A 20028-nucleotide genomic window follows, 5' to 3' on the forward strand; every position below is an offset into this window, starting at 1 on the left:
CTAATATTACAAATTTCAACTTGAGGAAATGTTCTTATTTTTATTTATAAATTCTGAATAAAGGATTTTCATCAAATTAAAACGCAAAAGGTTAAGTCGATGTGCTTTGTCTTACATTTAATGTAATCTCTTTGATTTAAAATTTAAAAACACACCACTGTTAATATGATCAAATAATACCTATAATACCTAGTTTCTGCTTTTAGTTTAAAAAATACATCACCGTGACTTGATATAATAAAGTGCATAGAATGTTTGGATTAATACAATATTTAATTCAACTTTTTACATGTATAATGTAAAAATCCACCATGTAACGAGGGTAAATATGAATATGACTAAATTCAACTTAAAAATTCATAATGTAAAAATCCACCATGTAACAGGAGTAAAGTAATATTTTACAAAACGTATAATGTCAAGTTGGCGTACTTTAAACAGTATAATTAGTGAAATACAATAAGGGAAATATTTAGATACATTCATAAATACAGAGTACATTTGTTTTATAGAATATTTTACTAATTTTTAGAGTATATAAAATTAACTAAAAACATTAAAAACTATAAAATAAAATATTAAAAACATTTATAAAACTTTTTTTTAAAACACCATTTAGTAAAAGAAAAACGACTTTTGATGTTTTTAAAAGTCCACCCAGGCAGTGTGTAAGATCATTAAAAAAAAAAATCTTATCCATGCGTCAGACAAAAGTCTCCGCCCACTTTCTGCTGTCTTTCATCTTTATCGTCATCGTTATCGTTGTCTTCCTACCTCCCAAGTCTTCATTCCTGGAGGACTTTTGTCTCTGCAGTCAACTCGTCGGGGCTGACAAGGTAACTTCATGAACAAGTACCGTTAATTAGCCTGCACGTGCTAAATGCTAACGGTACATTCGCTGCAAACGTCGATCAAAGTTGGGTTAATGACGTCACTGGGGAGCGCGGGAGAACAACGCCAAGTGCGCTGTTGGGGGATTCTTTCAACATTTTCAAAGCTGAGCTAAGCTAGTGCGGTTAACCTGCTAACGTTGCTAACTTTTCCAGAGTGTCTGAGATGACTGACGAGCCCCGCAGAGGACTGAAGAGAAAGAATGATCCAGACTCAGAACCGCAGTCCGGGTCTTCCAAAGCCAGCCCGACGTTTCTGCTCCTGGAGGTGCCGGCAGGAGCCGACGGCATCCTCCCAATGTGGACGTCCTTCTTGTCGCAGGATGTGGACATCGCCTGGGCGGTCAACCCCTACAGCATCAGCATCCACCTGACCCCAAGGACCACCAGGTGCAGCTCAACCGATCAGACCCCTACCAAACTGGTGGTGCAGCCCGCCACTGTGCAACAAGGCTCAGCCCACAACACCTGCGTCTTGCGCAGCGTCACCAATAACGCACTTCAGCCTGCTCCTCCTGGTCCAGCGCCCTCGGACGATCAACTGCCTCCGTCGCCAGCCGCCCAAGCGCCCTCACAGCCCCCAGCAGCGCCTCCTTTGTTTCACACCTGGAGCTCAGCTGATGTGGACATCTGTGATAGATTCCTCTTGGGGCAGTGCCCCACGGGGTCGCTTTGTCCAAAGCATCACACCCACTTCCCCTTCCACTGGCAGCTGTGGTGCCTCAGGACACGGTGCTGGGTGGACGTGCCGCCTTGTTCCCAGGTGGCCCTGGAGCGCTTGTACTGCAACGTGGATCGGGAGACTGCAATCCTCCGCGACGGGTGAGTGGAAGGGAGTCATTTGGGGGTGGCCTCCACCTCCGCTCGGTCTTATCTTATTTGGTCCCTCCTCTATAGGCACAAGAGCCTCTACTTGAACTTCGACTTCATGGAGATGGATGACCCATTCAAATACGACAGCGTCAGACGCCTGAGCAACTCGGAGAATCTGCTCGTCAACCCGCACTTCCCCACCAAGTGGCGCATCTACTGGTGGAACGACACGGAATGGAAGGAGTACAGCCAGGTCTACGGTTGGAGTGAAGTTATCTCTGGCGTGGAGTTGGTAACTCTTGCCGGTGAATGTGTTGCAGGACCTGTCCACCTTTCTCCTGTGGAACATGAGCCAGAAGGAGCCAGAGTGTTCTTTTGCCATCGCTGGACAAGAGTACGAGGTGGACTTTACCAACATGACACAGACCAACGTCAACACGGGCTTCCAGAGGGACGTCCGCTGCCGGCCCGTCTTCCGCTCGCCTGAGTCCATGCACCCTTACCTGAAGTCAGTACCCGGTTTGATCATGTTCGTTACCATGATTCATCGCCCTCACTTTGCTTTCCCCTCCCCCAGGACGGGGGTCCTGAGAGAGCCCGCGCAGCCTCTTCAGGATCCCCCTCAGCCAAACTTCAGAGTGGACCCTCTGGAGGACTTCACTTCCTGGTACCCTCCAGTGTGGTCTCTAGCCTCAGGGCAGGACTACAGCCTGGTGGAGGTTCCGGCCTGCTCAACAGCCTTCAAGACTGCCCAAAAGGTCTTCTATGAGAGTCTACCTGAGACCAAGGTGGACATTATCAGCATCCAAATGGTCCAGAATGTCCTGCACTGGGACAAGTACCAAAGGTCAGGCTGGAGTTTTAGTTCTTTTTAGTACAACTCAGTTCCACAGTAAGCTTAACAGAACACCCGGTACCAGATGTTCACAACATGTACGAGCGGTAAGGTTTCCCTCTAGATTTGGCACTACCTGTTTACTGTCAGTCATTAACACATGATAACGCACCTGGTTTAACCGAGAACAAGAACGCTGAGCAGGAGGGAATTTGCGCAATACTTCAAAAGCAACTTATCTGGTGAAGACATTTTTGGAGACTCTTGACATGAAAGCATGTATCGCTCATCTCAGTGAGCAGTTGGTGTGGGCCCCTCCCCCATTTAAACGCTTCTTGTTTGTTTAGCGACAGCAGAAAAGTTCATTTGTAGTTCTAAACAACTACTGAAACTCGAGTCTTTGTCATGTACCTCTGAATCAGTGAAACTGAGTTTTCGTCGATCTTCAGATTCAGTGAAACTTGAGTCTTGAGTCGAGGAGCACCCGTGAGTCAGTGAAACTCGTGTAGCCGTGAATCAGTGAAGCTGAGTTTTTATCGAGCATCTTCGTAGAGAACCCGTGAGTCAGTGAAACTTGAGTCTTTGTCATGTACCCGTGAATCAGTGAAACTGAGTTTTCGCTGAGCACCCGTGGCTGGCTGAAACTCAAGTCTTTGTCATATACCTGTGAATCACTGGAACTTGAGTTTTCGCTGAGCACCCATGAGTCAGTGAAACTCAAGTCTTCATTGAGCACCCGCTAGTCAGTAAAACTCGAGTCTTCAACAAGCACCCGTGAGTCAGTTAAACTCGAGTCTTTGTTGAGCACCAGTGAGTCAGTGACACCCGAGTCTTCGCCCAGCACCCGTGAGTCAGTGAAACTCGAGTCTTTGTTGAGCACCAGTGAGTCAGTGACACCCGAGTCTTCGCCCAGCACCTGTGAGTCAGTGAAACTCAAATCTTCGCCAAGCACCCATGAGTCACTGAAACTCAAGTCATCGTCGTGTACCAATGGATCACTGGAACTTGAGTTTTCGTTAAGCACTCATGAGTCAGCGAAACTCAAGTCTTCGTTGAGCACCCGCTAGTCAGTAAAACTCAAGCAACAACTCTGGTGAAGACACCTGAGGAGATGAATCAACAGCAGAAATGTTCCTTTGTAGTTGTAAACATATTTGTTTTGCTTTTCCTGTTTTTTTACTCACTTTTTTGCAAATGCGCTAATGCCAAATATGCCCCCACCACACCACACCACACCACACCACACCACACCACACCACAAATGGATTGCAGTCCTGTGGGAAACGCTGACTTGGTTGTTTTGTGCCTGCAGGCACAAGGTGTACATGCAGAAGAAGCACGGCAGCTCCAAGGAGCCTCTGGAGCGCCATCTCTTCCACGGCACCACCCGGAAGGCCGCCGAGGACATCTGCCGCAACAACTTCGACCCGCGCGTGGCCGGCGCCAACGGGACATCTTTCGGCTGCGGCTCTTACTTTGCCACCTCGGCCAAACTGTCCCACAGGTACGCGTTGACGGCGGGGCGGGATCAGAGCCGCCATACCTTCTTGGCTAAAGTCCTGGTGGGCGAGGTGACCAGGGGCGAGTGCAGGTACCTGCGCCCGCCTCTGTGGAGCAGCGCGGGATTCCATCACCAACGCTACGACACTTGCGTGGATGAAGTGGACAACCCCAGCATATTTATTGTCTTTGACAGCAGTCAGTGCTACCCCTACTTCCTCATCAGGTACAAAGACGTGCCCGCCGTCGTCCAAATCTGAAGCATCGAATTGGTCCATCCTCTAAACGTTCCTTGGAAAGAAAATACTGTGAAGCACTTAAATGTCCCAGACGTTTTTATTTCAAGGCAGAGATAGAAAAAGTACTTGTGTTTGATGAGGCGTTACTGACCTCTTATGTGTGTTAAATACAAAACTCTCTTGAAACCACAGAGAGCTTTGAGTTTTAAAACGGATTTTCATATGCTGCTGGTACATTAGAAAAACAAAAAAAGGATTGTTGTGAACAATGTATTCTTGACTACATTAAAGTCGCTGTTGTTGAAAAGGTTTTGTTGTTGTTTTTGGCCAGTTGAGAGGCAAATTAGTGTCATTTCAAAGGCAATATAATGCAGTTTTTATTTCCAGTCTGTCATTGAAGCCACAAGGGAAAAAAAGTCAGTAATGTACTTCTTTCGGCGAATGATGTTACGGTGCGAGTGAGGCGTCTCGGACTGTTGACCTCTTTTTTTGATCAATTTCACCCTCACACAGTAGCGATAAAGCACAACGTTAAGAAGTGTTGACTCTGATGCAGATAAATGACGGGTGAGCCTTGTTAGTTAAGCTTAGGTCACAACCGGTCGTGCGGGCTCCTACGTCCGAAAAAAAAGCGCAGGAAACCCACGAAGGGCGTGCGTGTGATGTGCTGATTTCTGAGCCGCAGAGGTTCTCTGTCATGTCGAACAAACTTTGCGGGTGTTTACGTTATTTTTTTCAGGTTGCAAGACAACTTAAGCATTTCGTACATCTTTGTGCGTCGTCCGTACGGCCATCGTGTGTGTTTCATATGTTTTGCTGGTGTCAGGTTTGAACAAAAAGCCCATTTTTTCATACGTCACACTTGCAGACTCTGCACCCCACATACGTAATTAGTGCAGCCAACGCATGCTCAGATATTTCGCACGTCTTCCATGCATGCATAAAGCTGCAAGGGTGCCCACGGCTTTCTTTGTATTGTATTTATCAGTTTATATTTGTCTTTCCCATCTTTGCTATGTCTATTGTAATACATATGTAAATATATATTTAGATTTGATTCCTGCTGCAATGCATATTGTTATTTATGTGAGCAGATATGACGTACACGCCTGCAGTGCATCTGTGCATGTGTTGCATGAGGTCACACTTGGTGAATAAAGGCCATCTACATGCTGGCCAAGTCTTATAATAAGAACCCCCAATATATTACACAGCTCATGTATGGTTATTTATCTTTTATGTTCATAAATTGAAAAAAATTAATAAATACCACGCCACGTGATGTCGCAGAAGCTCTGTCGTAAAAAATTGCTAGTGGAGGAAATGAAGTAGTCTTGCGCATGTGCCGAATTGATCATGTTTCCTGTACATATCTTACATCACTGGTACGCACAACATACAGTTCGCATGTAGTTCTTGCAACCTTCATATAAAGCCCACAGGTCAGTACACGGACGTTGGTCTTACAACGTACATGTGTTGGCGGTATGAATGAAGCGACAGTCATACATCCGAGCAGCCTCAGATTTACAGGTTGTACGTCGGGTGCGGGGTGATCTTACTCCTTCATGGTCACCACAACTACGTTCTCCACGAGCAAAAAAAAAAGGGGAGGCCACAAGTCACACAGCCAAAACAAAAATCATACATATGGTTGTGACCTAGGCTTTAGTGTGACAACTTAACTTCATCCGCTTGATGATGCGCCCGTGTCCCCTAGCATGGCTTAGGAGAGCTGCGTGAGAAGGAGACGGAGGAGGCGGCGGCAGCGTCCGGTTCATGGTTCATTCGCACGCCAGCTTACTGTCGAAGCTGGACAGGCCAATGGCGAAGGCCTGGAGGGCACACAAGGGGTAGTTGTAGTCCAGGGTGAAGATGTCCTCGGCCACACGGCCAAACTGCATGACGATGTAGTCGGCTTGTGGGGGCGGAGGGAGGACAAGGCACGTGAAGACGTGTGCGGGTGCCTGAACTGTTGGATGTCTGCGAGGGACACTTACCGTCGTCGTTATGGACTATCTGGAAGTTCTTGATGGAAGCCTGAGTGACGCGCCCATGGAAGTTGAGCACAAATGACTGCGTGTCGTCGTTCCAAATGGGGGCCTTGTTGTGCAGCTCGATCAGGTTGTTGAGGGAGTGACCGCTCTGCCAGCGGTTCAGGAGGCTCTCCTGCTCCTGCAGAATGAGGCCAAATGGAAGAGACAGGAACATGGGGGTTTGCAGAAGGGGGTTGGTGGACTCACGTTGTGGGGCCTCACAGGCACACGCTCAAAGTTGGGGCTCATGCCCGGGATGATCACGGTCATCTTGCGAGGTCCCTTGAATCCCAGCACGTTGGTTTCCTGCGCGGTAGCGGATGGAAGAAGGCAGAAAGGAGAGTGAGCCAATGCCACGCGGCCGAGGGCGGCGGCTTGCGTGCGTCACTCACGTAGCAGATGGCGGCCAGCTCCTGCCGAGTGCTGACGCCCTCCTGTGAATCTGCAAAGTTTTTGCAGGGGTTTGTGCCGTTGTCGTACACTGTGAATTTGGTGCCAATGAGGTTGGACCTGGCGGGAGGAGCCCAGAAGCACATTAGATTCAAGATTCAAGAGTTTTATTGTCATGTGCATAGTAAAACAGCAGTTCTACTATGCAATGAAATTCTTATTCTGTTCATTCTCCCAAGAAAAGAAAGAAAGCACAAGAAAGAATAAGAACATAAGAAACATAAATACCAATAAATTAAGCAACAACAACAGAAGAGACATTAATACAGATAAATAATATAAATAAATAAATAAAGTGCTATGACCGTGACTACCGTAATTTCCGGATAATAGAGCGCACCGGTATTTAAGTCGTACCCACTAAATTTAAAGAGAAAAACAGATTTGTCCAAAGACAAGCCGCACTGGTCTGTAAGCCGCATGTTTCCACGTTGTGACATGGGACATTTAGTACACACAACGATTAAACAAACAGTAGCCCACCAGAAAAGTCCCGCTGTCATTGCTGTCTTGATCCTTCTCCTTAAAAAGCTTGTTGAATGAGCTTGTGATGGAACATGGAACCTGGCCCTGCGCGGTGCACTGTGGTCAGATACACTCTCAAAGTAGCCAATGTGTCGCCACGGAGGTCAGCGGAACCAGGTAAGAGAGCGGGTGGAGCCATCAGGCGTGGCCCAGCAAGGAACACACTATTTGAGCATCCCCAGTGTGCCGCCATGTTCTCATGCCAGAATACCATTACTGAGGATATAACTACATCTACTGATCACATTTGGTATTACAGTTTACTGCACGGACCTCCTGACACCTCTCCATGCAGTCTCCATGATGAGGACGCTTCTCGGAAGCACACGAGACGTCGCGGCACCAGAGCGTAGCTGCATCACTGTACCGGAAATGACGGTAATCATGTGTGGATCTCCTCGTTAAGTCCTACCTCAGCTTGCCGATAAAGCTCTCTCCCTCTCGTGAGAGATCGGTGGCATCTACCGAGATGAGGTAGTTGGAGGTCTTACTCTTCTTCCTTTTCCGTCCTGCCAACAAGAACACCTAAGGACAGCAAGACATGTTCAGTCAAGCACCACCATTGGGACCAAATGTGCTGCACTGTCACCTTCTTGCCATCCTCCCTCTCCATGTGCATGTAGTATGTGGGGTACATGCCACGGTCCATGCCCTTTTTGTCACGGGAGATGCGGCATTTTACTGTGGTGCCGCGTGGGGCCGGAACCAGGACAAACTCTTCTAAATTTGACACCTCCAGAGATGAACTCTGGGAAGAAGGCGAGCCGGCAGCTACCACTTCCTGGGAAGAGTCCTTGGCACTGGAGGCAGACGCGGGCCTTATGGCGTCCACGCTAGGGGTCGGGGATTGCGGACGCGCTTCCTCGTCCTCGCTGGATTCGTCAAAGTTCATGCTGCCGGACAGCCCTGGTCAGGCACAGGAGGCGCACTGTGAACAGTCTAGAAACGGCCCCCTCAAAACATCCCCTGCATTGTTCCTCAGCCTCACCTTGTTTTCGCAGGAGTTCATGGATGTCCGTCTTGGGCTCCAGCAACATCTCTGTCTCTCCGTCCTTCTCTGGTTCCTCTGCCACTGAAGCAGGAGAAGGAGGGGGAGGGGGCTGGGTCTTGAGCGGGGACAGAGACGTCACCTGGGCCTGCTTTACTGATGTGATTTGGATTCTTGTTCCCTTATTAGGAGTTTTGGGTCCCAGAAAGACCGCCGGTCCATCAATGCCTTCCGCGGAAGAAAGAAGGGACAGTTAAGAAATCTGATGGCTTCTGGTCGCAGGTGACCACTGTCCTGCTCTTACCGTCCATGACGATGTCGCCGGCGTTGCTGAGATGGGACTCCATCAGCGGGGCCTGCTCCTCGCTGCACCGTGTGCGGGAGCGCCGCGGCCGGGCCTCGGTGTTGGGCTGGACCATGTGGGGTTCCTGGCGCTTCCTCCGTTGCTTCTGCTCCAGCAGCGACCTCTGTGGCACCAAAGGTCATTTGTTACACAATGCAGGCCAGCTTCGCATTCTCCACAGTGGAGCAAATATTTGCAGTTGTGTTCAGTGAGCCCAGTAGAACGTTGATAAGAGTTCTCTTTAAGCTCCCTACCTGTTTTTCCAGCTTCTGCTGCATGATGCTGCTGTGGTCCTCAAATCCACTGCAGGGAAGAGAAGAGACATTCCCATCATCTGTCTATACCCATGATGGCACACAACCTTCCTTTTACTGACTCAACTTCTTATGACTCACTCACTGAAGTGAATCGAGTACTTGATTCACTCGAGTCACAGCATGTGCAGCAACTCGCACATGCGCATTGCAACAAGTTTGGTAGCCAAGCTGTAGATGCTCGGCCAGCACCTGTGAGTCAGTGAAATCAAATCTTTGTTGAGTACATATGACTCAGTGAAACCAGAGTGCAAGTGAGCCAGTGAAACCCAACTCCTCGTCGAGCGCCCATTGTCGAGTACCCATGAGTCAGTGAAACTTGAGTCATCGTCGAGTACCCATGAATCAGTGAAACTCAAGTCTTTGTCAAGTACTTGTAACTCAGTGAAACACAAGTCTTCGTCGAGCGCCTGTGAGTTAGTGAAACCCAAGTCCTCGTCAAGCATCCTTTGTCAATTACCCATGAGTCAGTCAAACTCGAGTCTTTGTCGTGTACCCGTGAATCAGTGAAATAGATTTTTGTCGGGCATCAGAGATTCAGTAAAACTTGAATCTTCATCACACACCCGTGAGTCAGTGAAACTCCAGCCTTTGTCGAGCACCCATGCATCAGCCAAATTCAAATCTTTGTCAACTACCAAGAGCCAGTGAAACTCGAGTCTTTGCCGAGCACCCATGAGTCAGTGAAACTCGAGTCTTCGCTGTGTACCCCTGAATCAGTGAAATTGAGTTTTCCTTGAGCATCAGAGATTCAGTGAAACGTGAGAATTCGTTGCGTACCCGTGAGTCAGTGAAACTCGAGCACCCATGAGACAGTGAAACTCAAATCTTTGTCGAGTACACGAGAGTCAATGAAACTGGAGTCTTTGTTGAACACTTGTGATGCAGCTGAGGCAGGAAGGGGAAAGGATAGTTGACTTTAGGTAAGGATGTGCTGCATTCTCCAAGAGGCTTATACATGAGCACACATGCAGGTAGAGTAACCGTTTCACAATCAATGACACGTTACCGGGTTTCCTTTTCTAACTGAGGGGTGAGTAAGTGAACGAGTTAACAGAGTCGAGTACCCGTGAGTTCCGACCAGTAAAAAACCTTGAGGTTTGAACGACACGTTTATAAATCGCACATCTTTAGTCTAGACCAGGGGTGGCCATTACGTCGATGGCGAGCTACCGGTAGATCGCCAAGGTAGTTTGGGTCGATGGCGTAAACGTCACTTTGTAGTTGCCATATCAGTCAGCTGACATTAAGCGCCCCTCCTGATTGGCGCTCGCTCCCCCGCAGCGTTTCAAGCTCCACACAAAGATGCAACTTTCATCTTTATAATTGTGATGATGGATGAACTAACTCTGCGGTAAGATGTCTATATCTATAACTTCCGCTACGTAGAAAAAAGTGTATTGTTTACTGGCTTTGCTTGGCGTCATGAACTCTACTCCAGAAATCAGTGTTTTCTACACGTTGGCTTCTTAAACTATTATTTCATAATGAAATTAAAAATGTGCCCATTGGTGAAACCTTTTCAATATGTTGCCTTGACTTGGGCTGCATTGTCTTCTGCATCATCATTTTACATTCTTGTATATGGCTAATATTTGATAGCAAATGCTAACTGGATGTAATACATGAACTGTGTGCCCTAATGAACGTTCCATTGCTAATGTGACATATTAGCAGTACTCACTCACTAGTACACAACTATTTAGGACTAATGTGGAATGATCTTTATTTCCATATTGAAGTGAATTATGATAGCAACTACTTTGATGACCTGGAAACTCTGAAAATGTGAATGTGAAATACTAATCATTTGTATTTACAATAGAATTTCAGAGTTTACTGCTTAAGAAGGAGAGGTTCCGCAGGTCCTTCATACCGACCGCTATCAGGCTCTACAACACCTGAACCATTTTGTATTCACTATGTCACTATGCATTCTTTACTTGTGTATCTTGCTTGCTGCTGTAACAGGTGAATTTTCCTGCTGTGGAATTAATAAAGTACTACTACTACTACTACTACTACTACTACTACTACTACTACTACATTTTGTATATGTTCTATGTTTTATAGAAAGAGGTACATCATTTGGACTTGTACTTGCATGCTGAGAAAGTGTGTGCACTCCTGACATATGTACATGTATAACCTACAGAAATACATACTCATATTTTATGAAATAAATATATACTTTCTATATTTATAGTAGGAGGTAGATCTTTGGGACTTGGTCATTTTAAAAGTAGCTCGCAGGCTAAAAGACTGTGAGCGCCCCTGGTCTGGACATAAATAAATGAAAGACATTGCGTGCAAAAAGAACAGGTGCCTGCCTTCTTTACCTTGACCCACAGGGAGCAACGCTGTGCACTGTGTTCTTAACATCCATCCATCCATTTTCTATACCGCTTCTCCTCTTTAGGGTCGCGGGGGTATGCTGGAGACTATCCCAGCTGACTTCGGGCGACAGGCGGGGTACACCCTGGACTGGTTGCCAGCCAATGGCAGGGCACATATAGACAAACACTCACATTCATACCTATGGACAATTTAGAGTCTCCAATGAAGCTAACATGCATGTTTTTGGAATGTGGGAGGAAACCGGAGTACCCGGAGAAAACCCACACACGCACGGGGAGAACATGCAAACTCCACACAGAAATGCCCAAGGGAGAATCAAACCCAGGTCTTCCCATCTCCAGACTGTGACTGTGTTGGCCAACATGCTAACCACTAGACCACCATGCGGCCCTTGTTCTTAAAATGATGATATTTATACTGTAAACTTTATTAGCATTCAGCTCATTTCCATCTTGAAGACTTTATACAAAGCATAAAGCTATCCAGGTCAAAGACAGTAAAGATGGGTGGCATGCAAGCGCGTGTAACAGGTAATGCCGAAGGGCGTTTTTGATGGACGCCTCTCGGAGGGCGACCAGCCATGCGTTGCTTGGCTACAGCGAGAAGGGCAACAGCAGGGTGAGAGAGCTCCGAGGGGGACTCTTCCTCTATATACTAAACTATTTAGATTTAATGTACACACTCAGACAACTTTGCTAATACGGAACGTTGACAGATTTGTACTGAAGAACGACAGCTAGTCTCCTAAGGACAAAAGTAAGAACAGGTGCAGGTGACGAACGGAAGGAGCTGAAGGAAGGGCGTGGTTTACCTTGCCGCTGTCGAGCTGGACGAGAAGCTGGCGGAGCTGGAGGGTCTTTGTTGGGGGGAAATGGCAATTTGGCGGCCGAGGTAGGAGAAGAGAAGGGACAGAGTTTAGTGAGACAACACACAATCGGAGGCGTGGCTCATCAAGGTTTCATAAGGCTTAGGTGAGACGACACGGACAGACGTAACCATGGAGATGCTGCTCCGGTTCATTTACAAACAAATAACAGCGGCTTGAAACACAATTAAGCTGCTCTGTAATTGGAGGCCTTCGCACTTTGGTGTCAAAGGTCAGACTGTCTACTTATAACAAACAGAACGACACCTGGGGCGTTTTCATTTCCTGTCTGCCTAGGGGCGGGGGCAAAACAGGACCTGCTGCTCGCTCGTTGAGAAGAGCCATACATGCTTTTATGTTTGAGTCTCCGAAAGTGTCTAATAAGACCAGAAAAAGTCCCATTATAATATGTTTATGCCCAAGGCCGAACGAGTAGCGCCAAATCTACAGTATTTGTTGTGGTGGTTCAAGTGTACTAATACCGTGGAACCTTAGTTAGGGTCATTCATTGTAATTCATTAATTTTCCCCACAAGAAATAATGTAAATCCAATGAATCTTTCCAAAAATGTTAACACAAAACATGCTTTTATAGTTTCACAAGTATAGTTTTACATGCAGAAAACAACTGGAAATGCTGAATATTTCTTCTCTCAAAACAATACGAACTTTGTGCTTCTCAAGACCGATATGGTACCGATAACCTATAACTTTTTTTATATCTGCTTTTTTAATTTAAAGTGTAGTTTTTGCACAGCTGGAGGTAAGAAGGACTGGAACAAATTAGGATTGGACCAACTGTACCTGTTGAAATATGATGACATTAGTACTACTACATCACTACTATCAGGAGAACCAGAGTCTAGAAGGGGAGGAGCCACCTGATGTGGCCCAGAAAGGTGCACTGTATTCGGGCACACGCTCCGAGCAAGCCGGTGCGATGCCACGGAGGTCTCTGGCAAACACGTGGTGCTGGCATTTCAGGTGGCTGATAAGGTTTTTTTGTGTGCTGCATGGGTTTTTTTCCCCTCATCGCGCAGCATTTGGTACAACTAGCACATGAAATGTCTTCCCCCGACGGTGAATGTTTGTTTACAGGTAGCTCAGGGGAGTTACGACAGACTCTATGCCCTATGAAATCCATTTTATTTCTTTCCCAAATTCTGTTTTATTTTTTACCCAAATTCCGTTTTCATTTTTTTGAATTCTGTTTTTTACCTTTTCCACTTATTTTACCAGCATAGAGCGTGTGCTATTTGGGTTATTGAATAAAATGTCCATGAATGAAATGCAAAAATCCTTACATTTATTGATCATCATTGGCCCAGCAATTGAGAAAAGGATGTAGTTTGGCTAACTTTTCTAATGAGATGTCAGGCTCTGCACACATTGCTAATAAATCATCAACAAACTGGAATGCCCATATTGCGTCCCGTGTGTGTAAGATACTTTAATAGCACCCCTATTTTATTTACACAATGAGACAATATGCGGCAAACAATGCTCTTATTGTGCGTGTGGAGAATGCCTATGGACGGTTAAGACAAGCTGGGTGCAAGAATAAACGTGCCTCTCGTCTTTTTAACTCAGAACCTGCACGTCGTTAGCGGGCATCGTGAAACGCTCGCTTTAAAAACAGCACGCTGTAAACACTCATCCAGCCTGAGTCGCACACACACAGCCTCACTTGCATGCTGTGCTAAACTGGGCTAACCGCGCTAACTTCCATTCACGTTCCGTAAGAGAGTTTCGCCGCCGTTTTGACATGTTTAGTTTGGGAGGGAGCGGGTTACTGCTTGTGATGAGATTCCCCCACAATTGAGCGGTCCGCACTTCCCCGCACGAGCCTTCCTTCACCTCAAGATGACATCATTTCATTCACATTATGTCGTTTAACAGTAAATTCCCTTTTTATTGGCCAATTCCATGATTCCGTCTGCAATTCCGTTGACACGGAAATCATATAAGTCCCTATGTTCACGTCACAGGCAGGAGAAAAAAGGAGCACTTGATTTGCTCAGCTGCACAGTACGGGTAATTTTGTCTCACAGGAGCGTTTTTTTTTTTGTATTGTCGGTTATCTGAGCTATTTTTAATGTTATTGGATTTATTAGTATGATGTCATAACTCCCCTCATATCAGCCTGATAATTATCGTGCACCCCTAATGTAAATCCAGTTCATCCAGAAATCAAAAAATGTCAACACAAAACACATTTTTATAGTTTTACAATTATGGTTCTAGTGCAGAAAACAATGTGAAATACATGTAAATGATGAATGGGATGAATGAACATTGAAGGTTACTTTTACCTTCACTGAAGATGTGATTGTTGAGGGGAGTGAAAACAGGAGGGTGGTGGTGGTGGATCTCGTTGCTACATCGTGTCTTTGGGAACAGTCACATCATCAGTGAAGGTCAAAGTAAGCTTCAATGTTCATTCATCGTTTATATGCATTTACAAATGTTTTCTGTGTGTAAAATTATAATTATAAAACAAACACGTGTTTTGTGTTGGGAGTCAACCGCTGATGACATCATAGACGGGAGATGTAACTTCCGCTTTCGGTTACCATGTTGTTTAGCTAGCTGATAAGATGCTAACAAGGAAGGACGTTTTGTGGTAAAACAAAATACATGAAGAACACAGTTGGACTCATGCAGTATATTCATATATTAATAACACGACAAGACATGTGCCATGTTGTACACAAGCCGACACAAAATTGTGGCGTACATTTTCGAGGTCAATTCCCCTGTAAGGGAATGTGTGGGAAACACTGGTGTATTATTCCCCTGGGCATCTGATGGATTGTTTTATGTATTCTATTCACACAGCTTGAAAGTCATGAAAGCAAACTATTGAAAACAGCACTCAGTATGACGCATACCTCTCTGACAGTGTCAGTCAAAACTAAACATGATCATGTTTGTGAACGCACATTTGTTTTCATAGTCGGCAGTCAAATTCCCTGTCAGCTCACTTTTTTGGAGGTTTAATTAACAAACTCACAAAGGTGACTGAGCGACAAACCTCTGCTGCAGGCAATAAAAGTGTGCACTGATAAGATACATGCTTCATTCTCAGTGGGGGAACAACACAGTGGCACCAAAATAAGAGAAAAGACGTGGACATGATTCATCAACTTTGCTTCAATATGTTTTATATTGTTTGGAATTATGTTCTACATTCTTCCATTTTCGCAAAAATGACTTTTACCTGTATAGTTGATGCCGCCATGCAGCCATGACGAGCTAGCTCTGACAGTTCAGCCTCATTTCTGGAAGTGACAGCATCGGGGTGCTATCACTCAGGCAAACAAACATAGCGGTGTACGGGACATACAGCCAAGATTTCAGTGATGTGTCAATAGTTTTAGAGGAGAAAAGAAGGGAGAAACATTTGGAGATGAAATAGAGAACTTGCAGAATATGGCCTTAAGCTTTAAGACACGGAGATGAAGATGGGTCACCTTCAAAACACAGAATGGTAAGTATAAATTACTCTAGAGTTGCTTATCCTTCTATTATTCTTTTAAATTGGCTTCTTATTGAGCATAAAGGGCTTTTTATAGCCTGTATATGTGTATAAATGTTTGTCGCTATCGCCAAAGATGTTTATATACTGTAACATGTATAATGCTTTGCAGCCTTGTCGCTATCATGGAATAGTGTTTAGAAGACATTATGCAAACGAGACATGACTTACTCCTTTCTGTGGCAACTTTGACGTAGTGGTCATTCTTCCTTGTTTTGTGTACCGGCAGAATAGCATCCCTGTTCAAAATGCGTTTATAGCGTACTTTCAAACCAAATGCTTCTTGTAAAGGTGTTCCTTCCAAGCAGTCATCAGCGTCCACGTGTCTCTTCTTCTCTGCACTTGCTTCATCCATTGTTGTCTTAAACCTTCCTCTTTTGGAGAAGAAAACAAACTTACACTATCACTGGGATACTGTGAACATCCAGCAGCAACACACCTTTTTGGCATGACTACTATTTAGATGAAAAATATACTGGACCAAGTCAACCATCTACCTCGACAAGCGTTTGTTTACTCTGCTTTAGCTGAGAGGGGTCACCTCGATGACGTCACTTCTGGAAACAAGACTGAACATCAGGAGCTAGCTTATCATAGTTGGCACCATCAACTATAAGTGTCATTTTTGCCAATTTAACATTTGCTTTCAAAACTGGAATAATGTACAACATAATTACAAACAATACAGTATATAACCTATCTAAGCAAAGTTGATGAATCGTGTCAGGGACCCTTTAATACAGTATGACGTAACATTTATCTTAAAACTCACTCACTTCATCTGTAAGCATGTAGCACATCTACTGTGTGCTGCTGACGACCCAGCTCGGCCCAAAATGCACAAACAAGCGCTCCGTTCCCGCATCTTTAACTTGCAAGAGATGATGCTCGCTACCTGTACGACCAGCGGCTGTAGACGGGCTGCGAGGCGCCGCTCTTCATCGACTCCATCGTCATTCCAGAGTTTGCTCCCCGAGAGATCCTCCCACTCGTTATGCGAGCGAGGGCCGGCGAGCTACTGCTAAGACTGCGAGGTCCCACCCGGGGGAGGGAGTCGTTGCCATGCCATGACTTCACACAACGCACAAGAAATTGGCCAGGAAAAGTCAAGGTGTGGATGTTCTCCAGGGCGGAATACTCCCGACTTCCTGACTACTTTTACTGCAACTTATCTGGAGGAGCCCATTGGGATGGGAATAGTCTCCATGATGGACTGGACTTAAGTGAGATGTTCCAAAAAACACTCACTTGTTGGATTCCTACTCTAAAAAAACACCAAAATCCTGTTGCTAGGAGACCAGAACCTCTCCATCCTCTATTTTTTGTTCCTTCACGCATAAGAGCGACAACCCGAGAGGCTGTTTGTGTGTGTCTGTCCTCGGGGACGGCCTTCAAATGATATGGATGTCGACTGATGAGGAGCAAGGGAGCGGATGGAGCTCACCGGTGGGAGTAATTGCTCGGGTTGATCCAAAACAAATGATGGAAAGGGCCGACGTGATGTGGTAATAATAGACACATTTGGGAGCCACTCACGTGCATCATACACTGGAATCATAGTCAAATTCACACTAAATGAATATTCTGCATGAATAACACAAGGCAATGTCATGTCATTAGGGATGGGTACCTTTCACATTTCAACTCATACGGTATCCATACCCGCGGCCTGGGAAGCAGCAGTGGTTAGGCCTGTCACAATAACAAATTTTCCTGCTGGATAATTGTGTTAAAATTATCATCAATAGTCAATACTATTGACAACATTTTTTGAGACCATTTTTTCATGAATTATATGGCATAAAATGTATGCCATATAACCCTATTGAATGGTTGCATTTCTTTTGCAATGTAGAGAGCACCATTTTGTGTTATTTTCTTTACATTTACATCACCGACCAAACGCCTCAGTGAGCATGTTGGGACGAAGGCTCTGCTGCACCAGTTTTTTTTCCCAGTTGGGAACACTGAAATGGATGGTTCTGTTTTATGTGTGCATACAAGTTGCATGCAAGTTTAAAACCAAAATATTCCCTCACTGGGGCTGTCGATTGTGGCATTCGCCTCAGAAACCATCACTTCTGCGCCTTCATTCATGTTAGCTTAGGCTTTCTCACCAGGCTAATTTGCTGCTACCTTGCTGCTCGCACTCTCTATCCACTCACTATAGCCCCGCCTCCACAAAGAGGCTGAATGAGAGCACAGGAGGGTTCACTCTCTCCGTTCATTCCACTATAGAACCAATGCACACAGACGGATGCAAAGTGAACCCTCATGTCATCCAGCCTGTGTGGTTTAGAGAGACGAGCAGATGAAACACACACGCATACGTGCACATGTCAATTTATCGAGAGCGGCACAATTCGACTTTTTTTTTTTTCTTCGATTAATCTACTTATTGATTATCACGACAGACTTATGTACAAATCTTTTTTTCTCTAGAAATTTAACCGGTGCGTCTTATACATCGGAAATTACGATCGGTACTAAGACATGGTACCTTTTGATTTTTATCTGAATCGGAAATTTGATCTCAGCCTATAAAAGTACCGAATTCTGTACCCAACCTTACGTGTCATATTTGCATACACGTGAACGCTCAACACCGATGGACAATCCAACCAAACACCTCCCTTACTCACAGTGCAACCAAAAATAACACGTGGAACACACAATGTAAATACACCACACCAACTATGCTGGTATCAAAATAAAAACTTACACACTAATATACTGTACATGTAAAACAGTACTATTTTAAACTCATTTATAACCTGCAAGGCATGCAAGGTAAGTTCATGTTGGGCAAGTGTGCATTTTGGTTGATATGTAAAATAATAAAACCATTAAAATAAATTATTAATTATTAAGAAAACTTTATTCACTATTCACACATGGCTCCATTTACAATCGATCATCGTTTCAACAAAAAAAAGTTTCAGACAGCATGACCTCAAACGACTTAAGTATCAGGAGTAGAGATATTTGGATTTGAGTATCCATTGTACAGCGTGAAGAGCTGGTATCGGAAGTATCGATATATTTCAGTATCAACCCCCACACATCACTAATCAATCCTTTGTGTTTTCAGTATGTGGCACCCTGATTTAAAGTCTCAAATTAGCCTAATATCAATGTTTTGGAGATGCAAACTCCATATTCCAACAGAGACCGGATGTCCTGACTACGAGGCGGACGTGCTAACCACTAGGCCACCGTGCTTGCCCATGTAATATATTTGTATAAGGTATTTAACTATTAGTTTTTTCAAACAACCTACTGGGAAATATCGCATTTGGGCATAATTTGGGTATTTCCCCACGACCTGGTATGGTATGGTTTATTTGTTTGGGACATCATCACATGATTGTATTAGCACCATTTGACATGCCCGAAAAGGAGTAGGAAGAAGCAGAGCTTACCTCTTCTCCATGTGTATCTATGACAGGTCATTCATTGTCGTATAGCTGCAACTGCTCTTTAACAGCAAAAAACACGTGATCATTTGTAAATGATGCATACGCGTTGTTTGATGGCAAAGTTGCACTGGAATGTAGTAGGAAGCAAAACACAGCAGGACAGCGAGTTGACACATGCATCATTTTCTGTAATGCCCGGCCCCCCTACAATGTAGCGCACACGCATTCGCGATTTAACATAAGCAAAACAAACCACAGGAAGTCAATGAAATAAAACACAGGTAGTAAACTAAAAGAACCTGATACAGTAACATCTGTTTATACGGTACTATCAATGCGTTAGACGACGCTACATTTGAATTCCAGAGTGAAGTTTTCTCGTTAAGAGTATGTTTCTGCCTTTAAAAAAAGTTGTCCACTAAAGTTGTTAGCCGTGTAGCTAACTTGAGACCGTTAGCAGCTAGCACCCTCCCCTTCCCCTTGTCTAAAAGTTGCCGTCGACGAGTTGAGTTTTTTGGGTCATAAGTGACGCCGTAGCCATGGCGATTAGCTTTGTGCTCATAACAACATAAGCGCAGGACGACTAGTTAATAACAGTGATCTGGAAGAAGGTGGTTTATTCTCACCTGATGCTGTAATAACTCATGTTTATCCACGGTTGCTAGGGAAGATCCTCCTGCCACTTTTTTTTTTTTTTTCGCCGAGGAGAACTCAGCAACGCCGTCCTTAGTTACCGCACGCACCAACAAGGCAGGCCGTCATTGGTGGGCGCCTTAGCCAAGCTGCGTTTGATTGGTGAAATGCCGCACAGAGGGGCGGGCCCGGTGAGCGTGTGCATTTTGTCGTGCGGTTATGGATTTTTGAGGCGTTTTAGTCACAAAGACAACGTTTTGACGAAGGTTTTCACATTGTTATT

The 20028-nt window shown here is 45.1% G+C and overlaps 2 protein-coding genes across 7 annotated transcripts; one reads left to right on the plus strand and one right to left on the minus strand.

The window, feature by feature from the left end:
- Positions 1–712: 712 nt before the first annotated feature.
- Positions 713–4567, plus strand: LOC129168362 (protein mono-ADP-ribosyltransferase TIPARP-like). Its single transcript, XM_054753539.1, has 6 exons — positions 713–836; positions 1047–1712; positions 1788–1956; positions 2024–2211; positions 2281–2550; positions 3851–4567. The coding sequence occupies exons 2-6, from the start codon at positions 1057–1059 to the stop codon at positions 4296–4298; spliced, it is 1731 nt and encodes a 576-aa protein (XP_054609514.1). The 5' UTR covers positions 713–836; positions 1047–1056; the 3' UTR covers positions 4299–4567.
- On the minus strand, positions 4331–19848 carry tulp3 (TUB like protein 3). 6 transcript variants are annotated; one of them, XM_054753540.1, is made up of 11 exons: positions 16589–19055; positions 12103–12147; positions 8874–8922; positions 8581–8743; positions 8277–8504; positions 7878–8194; positions 7701–7813; positions 6706–6823; positions 6521–6619; positions 6278–6452; positions 4331–6195 (listed from the first exon to the last, which is right to left on the minus strand). In XM_054753540.1, exons 1-11 carry the CDS (start codon positions 16648–16650, stop codon positions 6062–6064), a joined length of 1503 nt encoding a protein of 500 aa, XP_054609515.1. In that variant the 5' UTR covers positions 16651–19055; the 3' UTR covers positions 4331–6061. The 6 variants fall into 6 exon arrangements, with proteins under 6 accessions (XP_054609515.1, XP_054609517.1, XP_054609516.1 ...); XM_054753542.1 differs by lacking the exon at positions 16589–19055 and adding an exon at positions 19116–19171 and having other exon boundaries at positions 4332–6195; XM_054753541.1 differs by lacking the exon at positions 16589–19055 and adding an exon at positions 19739–19848 and having other exon boundaries at positions 4333–6195.
- Positions 19849–20028: the final 180 nt, after the last annotated feature.

This window comes from Dunckerocampus dactyliophorus, chromosome 15 (assembly GCF_027744805.1).
Source record: "Dunckerocampus dactyliophorus isolate RoL2022-P2 chromosome 15, RoL_Ddac_1.1, whole genome shotgun sequence".
NCBI lineage: Eukaryota > Metazoa > Chordata > Actinopteri > Syngnathiformes > Syngnathidae > Dunckerocampus > Dunckerocampus dactyliophorus.

Coding starts and splice junctions, on each gene's coding strand:
- LOC129168362 (XM_054753539.1), top strand. CDS start 1,057: ATGACTGACGAGCCCCGCAGAGGACTGAAGAGAAAGAATGATCCAGAC. Junction 2,212..2,280: donor TCCATGCACCCTTACCTGAA/GTCAGTACCCGG, acceptor CCCCTCCCCCAG/GACGGGGGTCCTGAGAGAGC. Junction 2,551..3,850: donor CACTGGGACAAGTACCAAAG/GTCAGGCTGGAG, acceptor TTGTGCCTGCAG/GCACAAGGTGTACATGCAGA.
- tulp3 (XM_054753540.1), bottom strand. CDS start 16,650: ATGACGATGGAGTCGATGAAGAGCGGCGCCTCGCAGCCCGTCTACAGC. Junction 8,744..8,873: donor AGCAGAAGCTGGAAAAACAG/GTAGGGAGCTTA, acceptor TTGGTGCCACAG/AGGTCGCTGCTGGAGCAGAA. Junction 7,814..7,877: donor AGAGGGAGGATGGCAAGAAG/GTGACAGTGCAG, acceptor TGCTGTCCTTAG/GTGTTCTTGTTGGCAGGACG.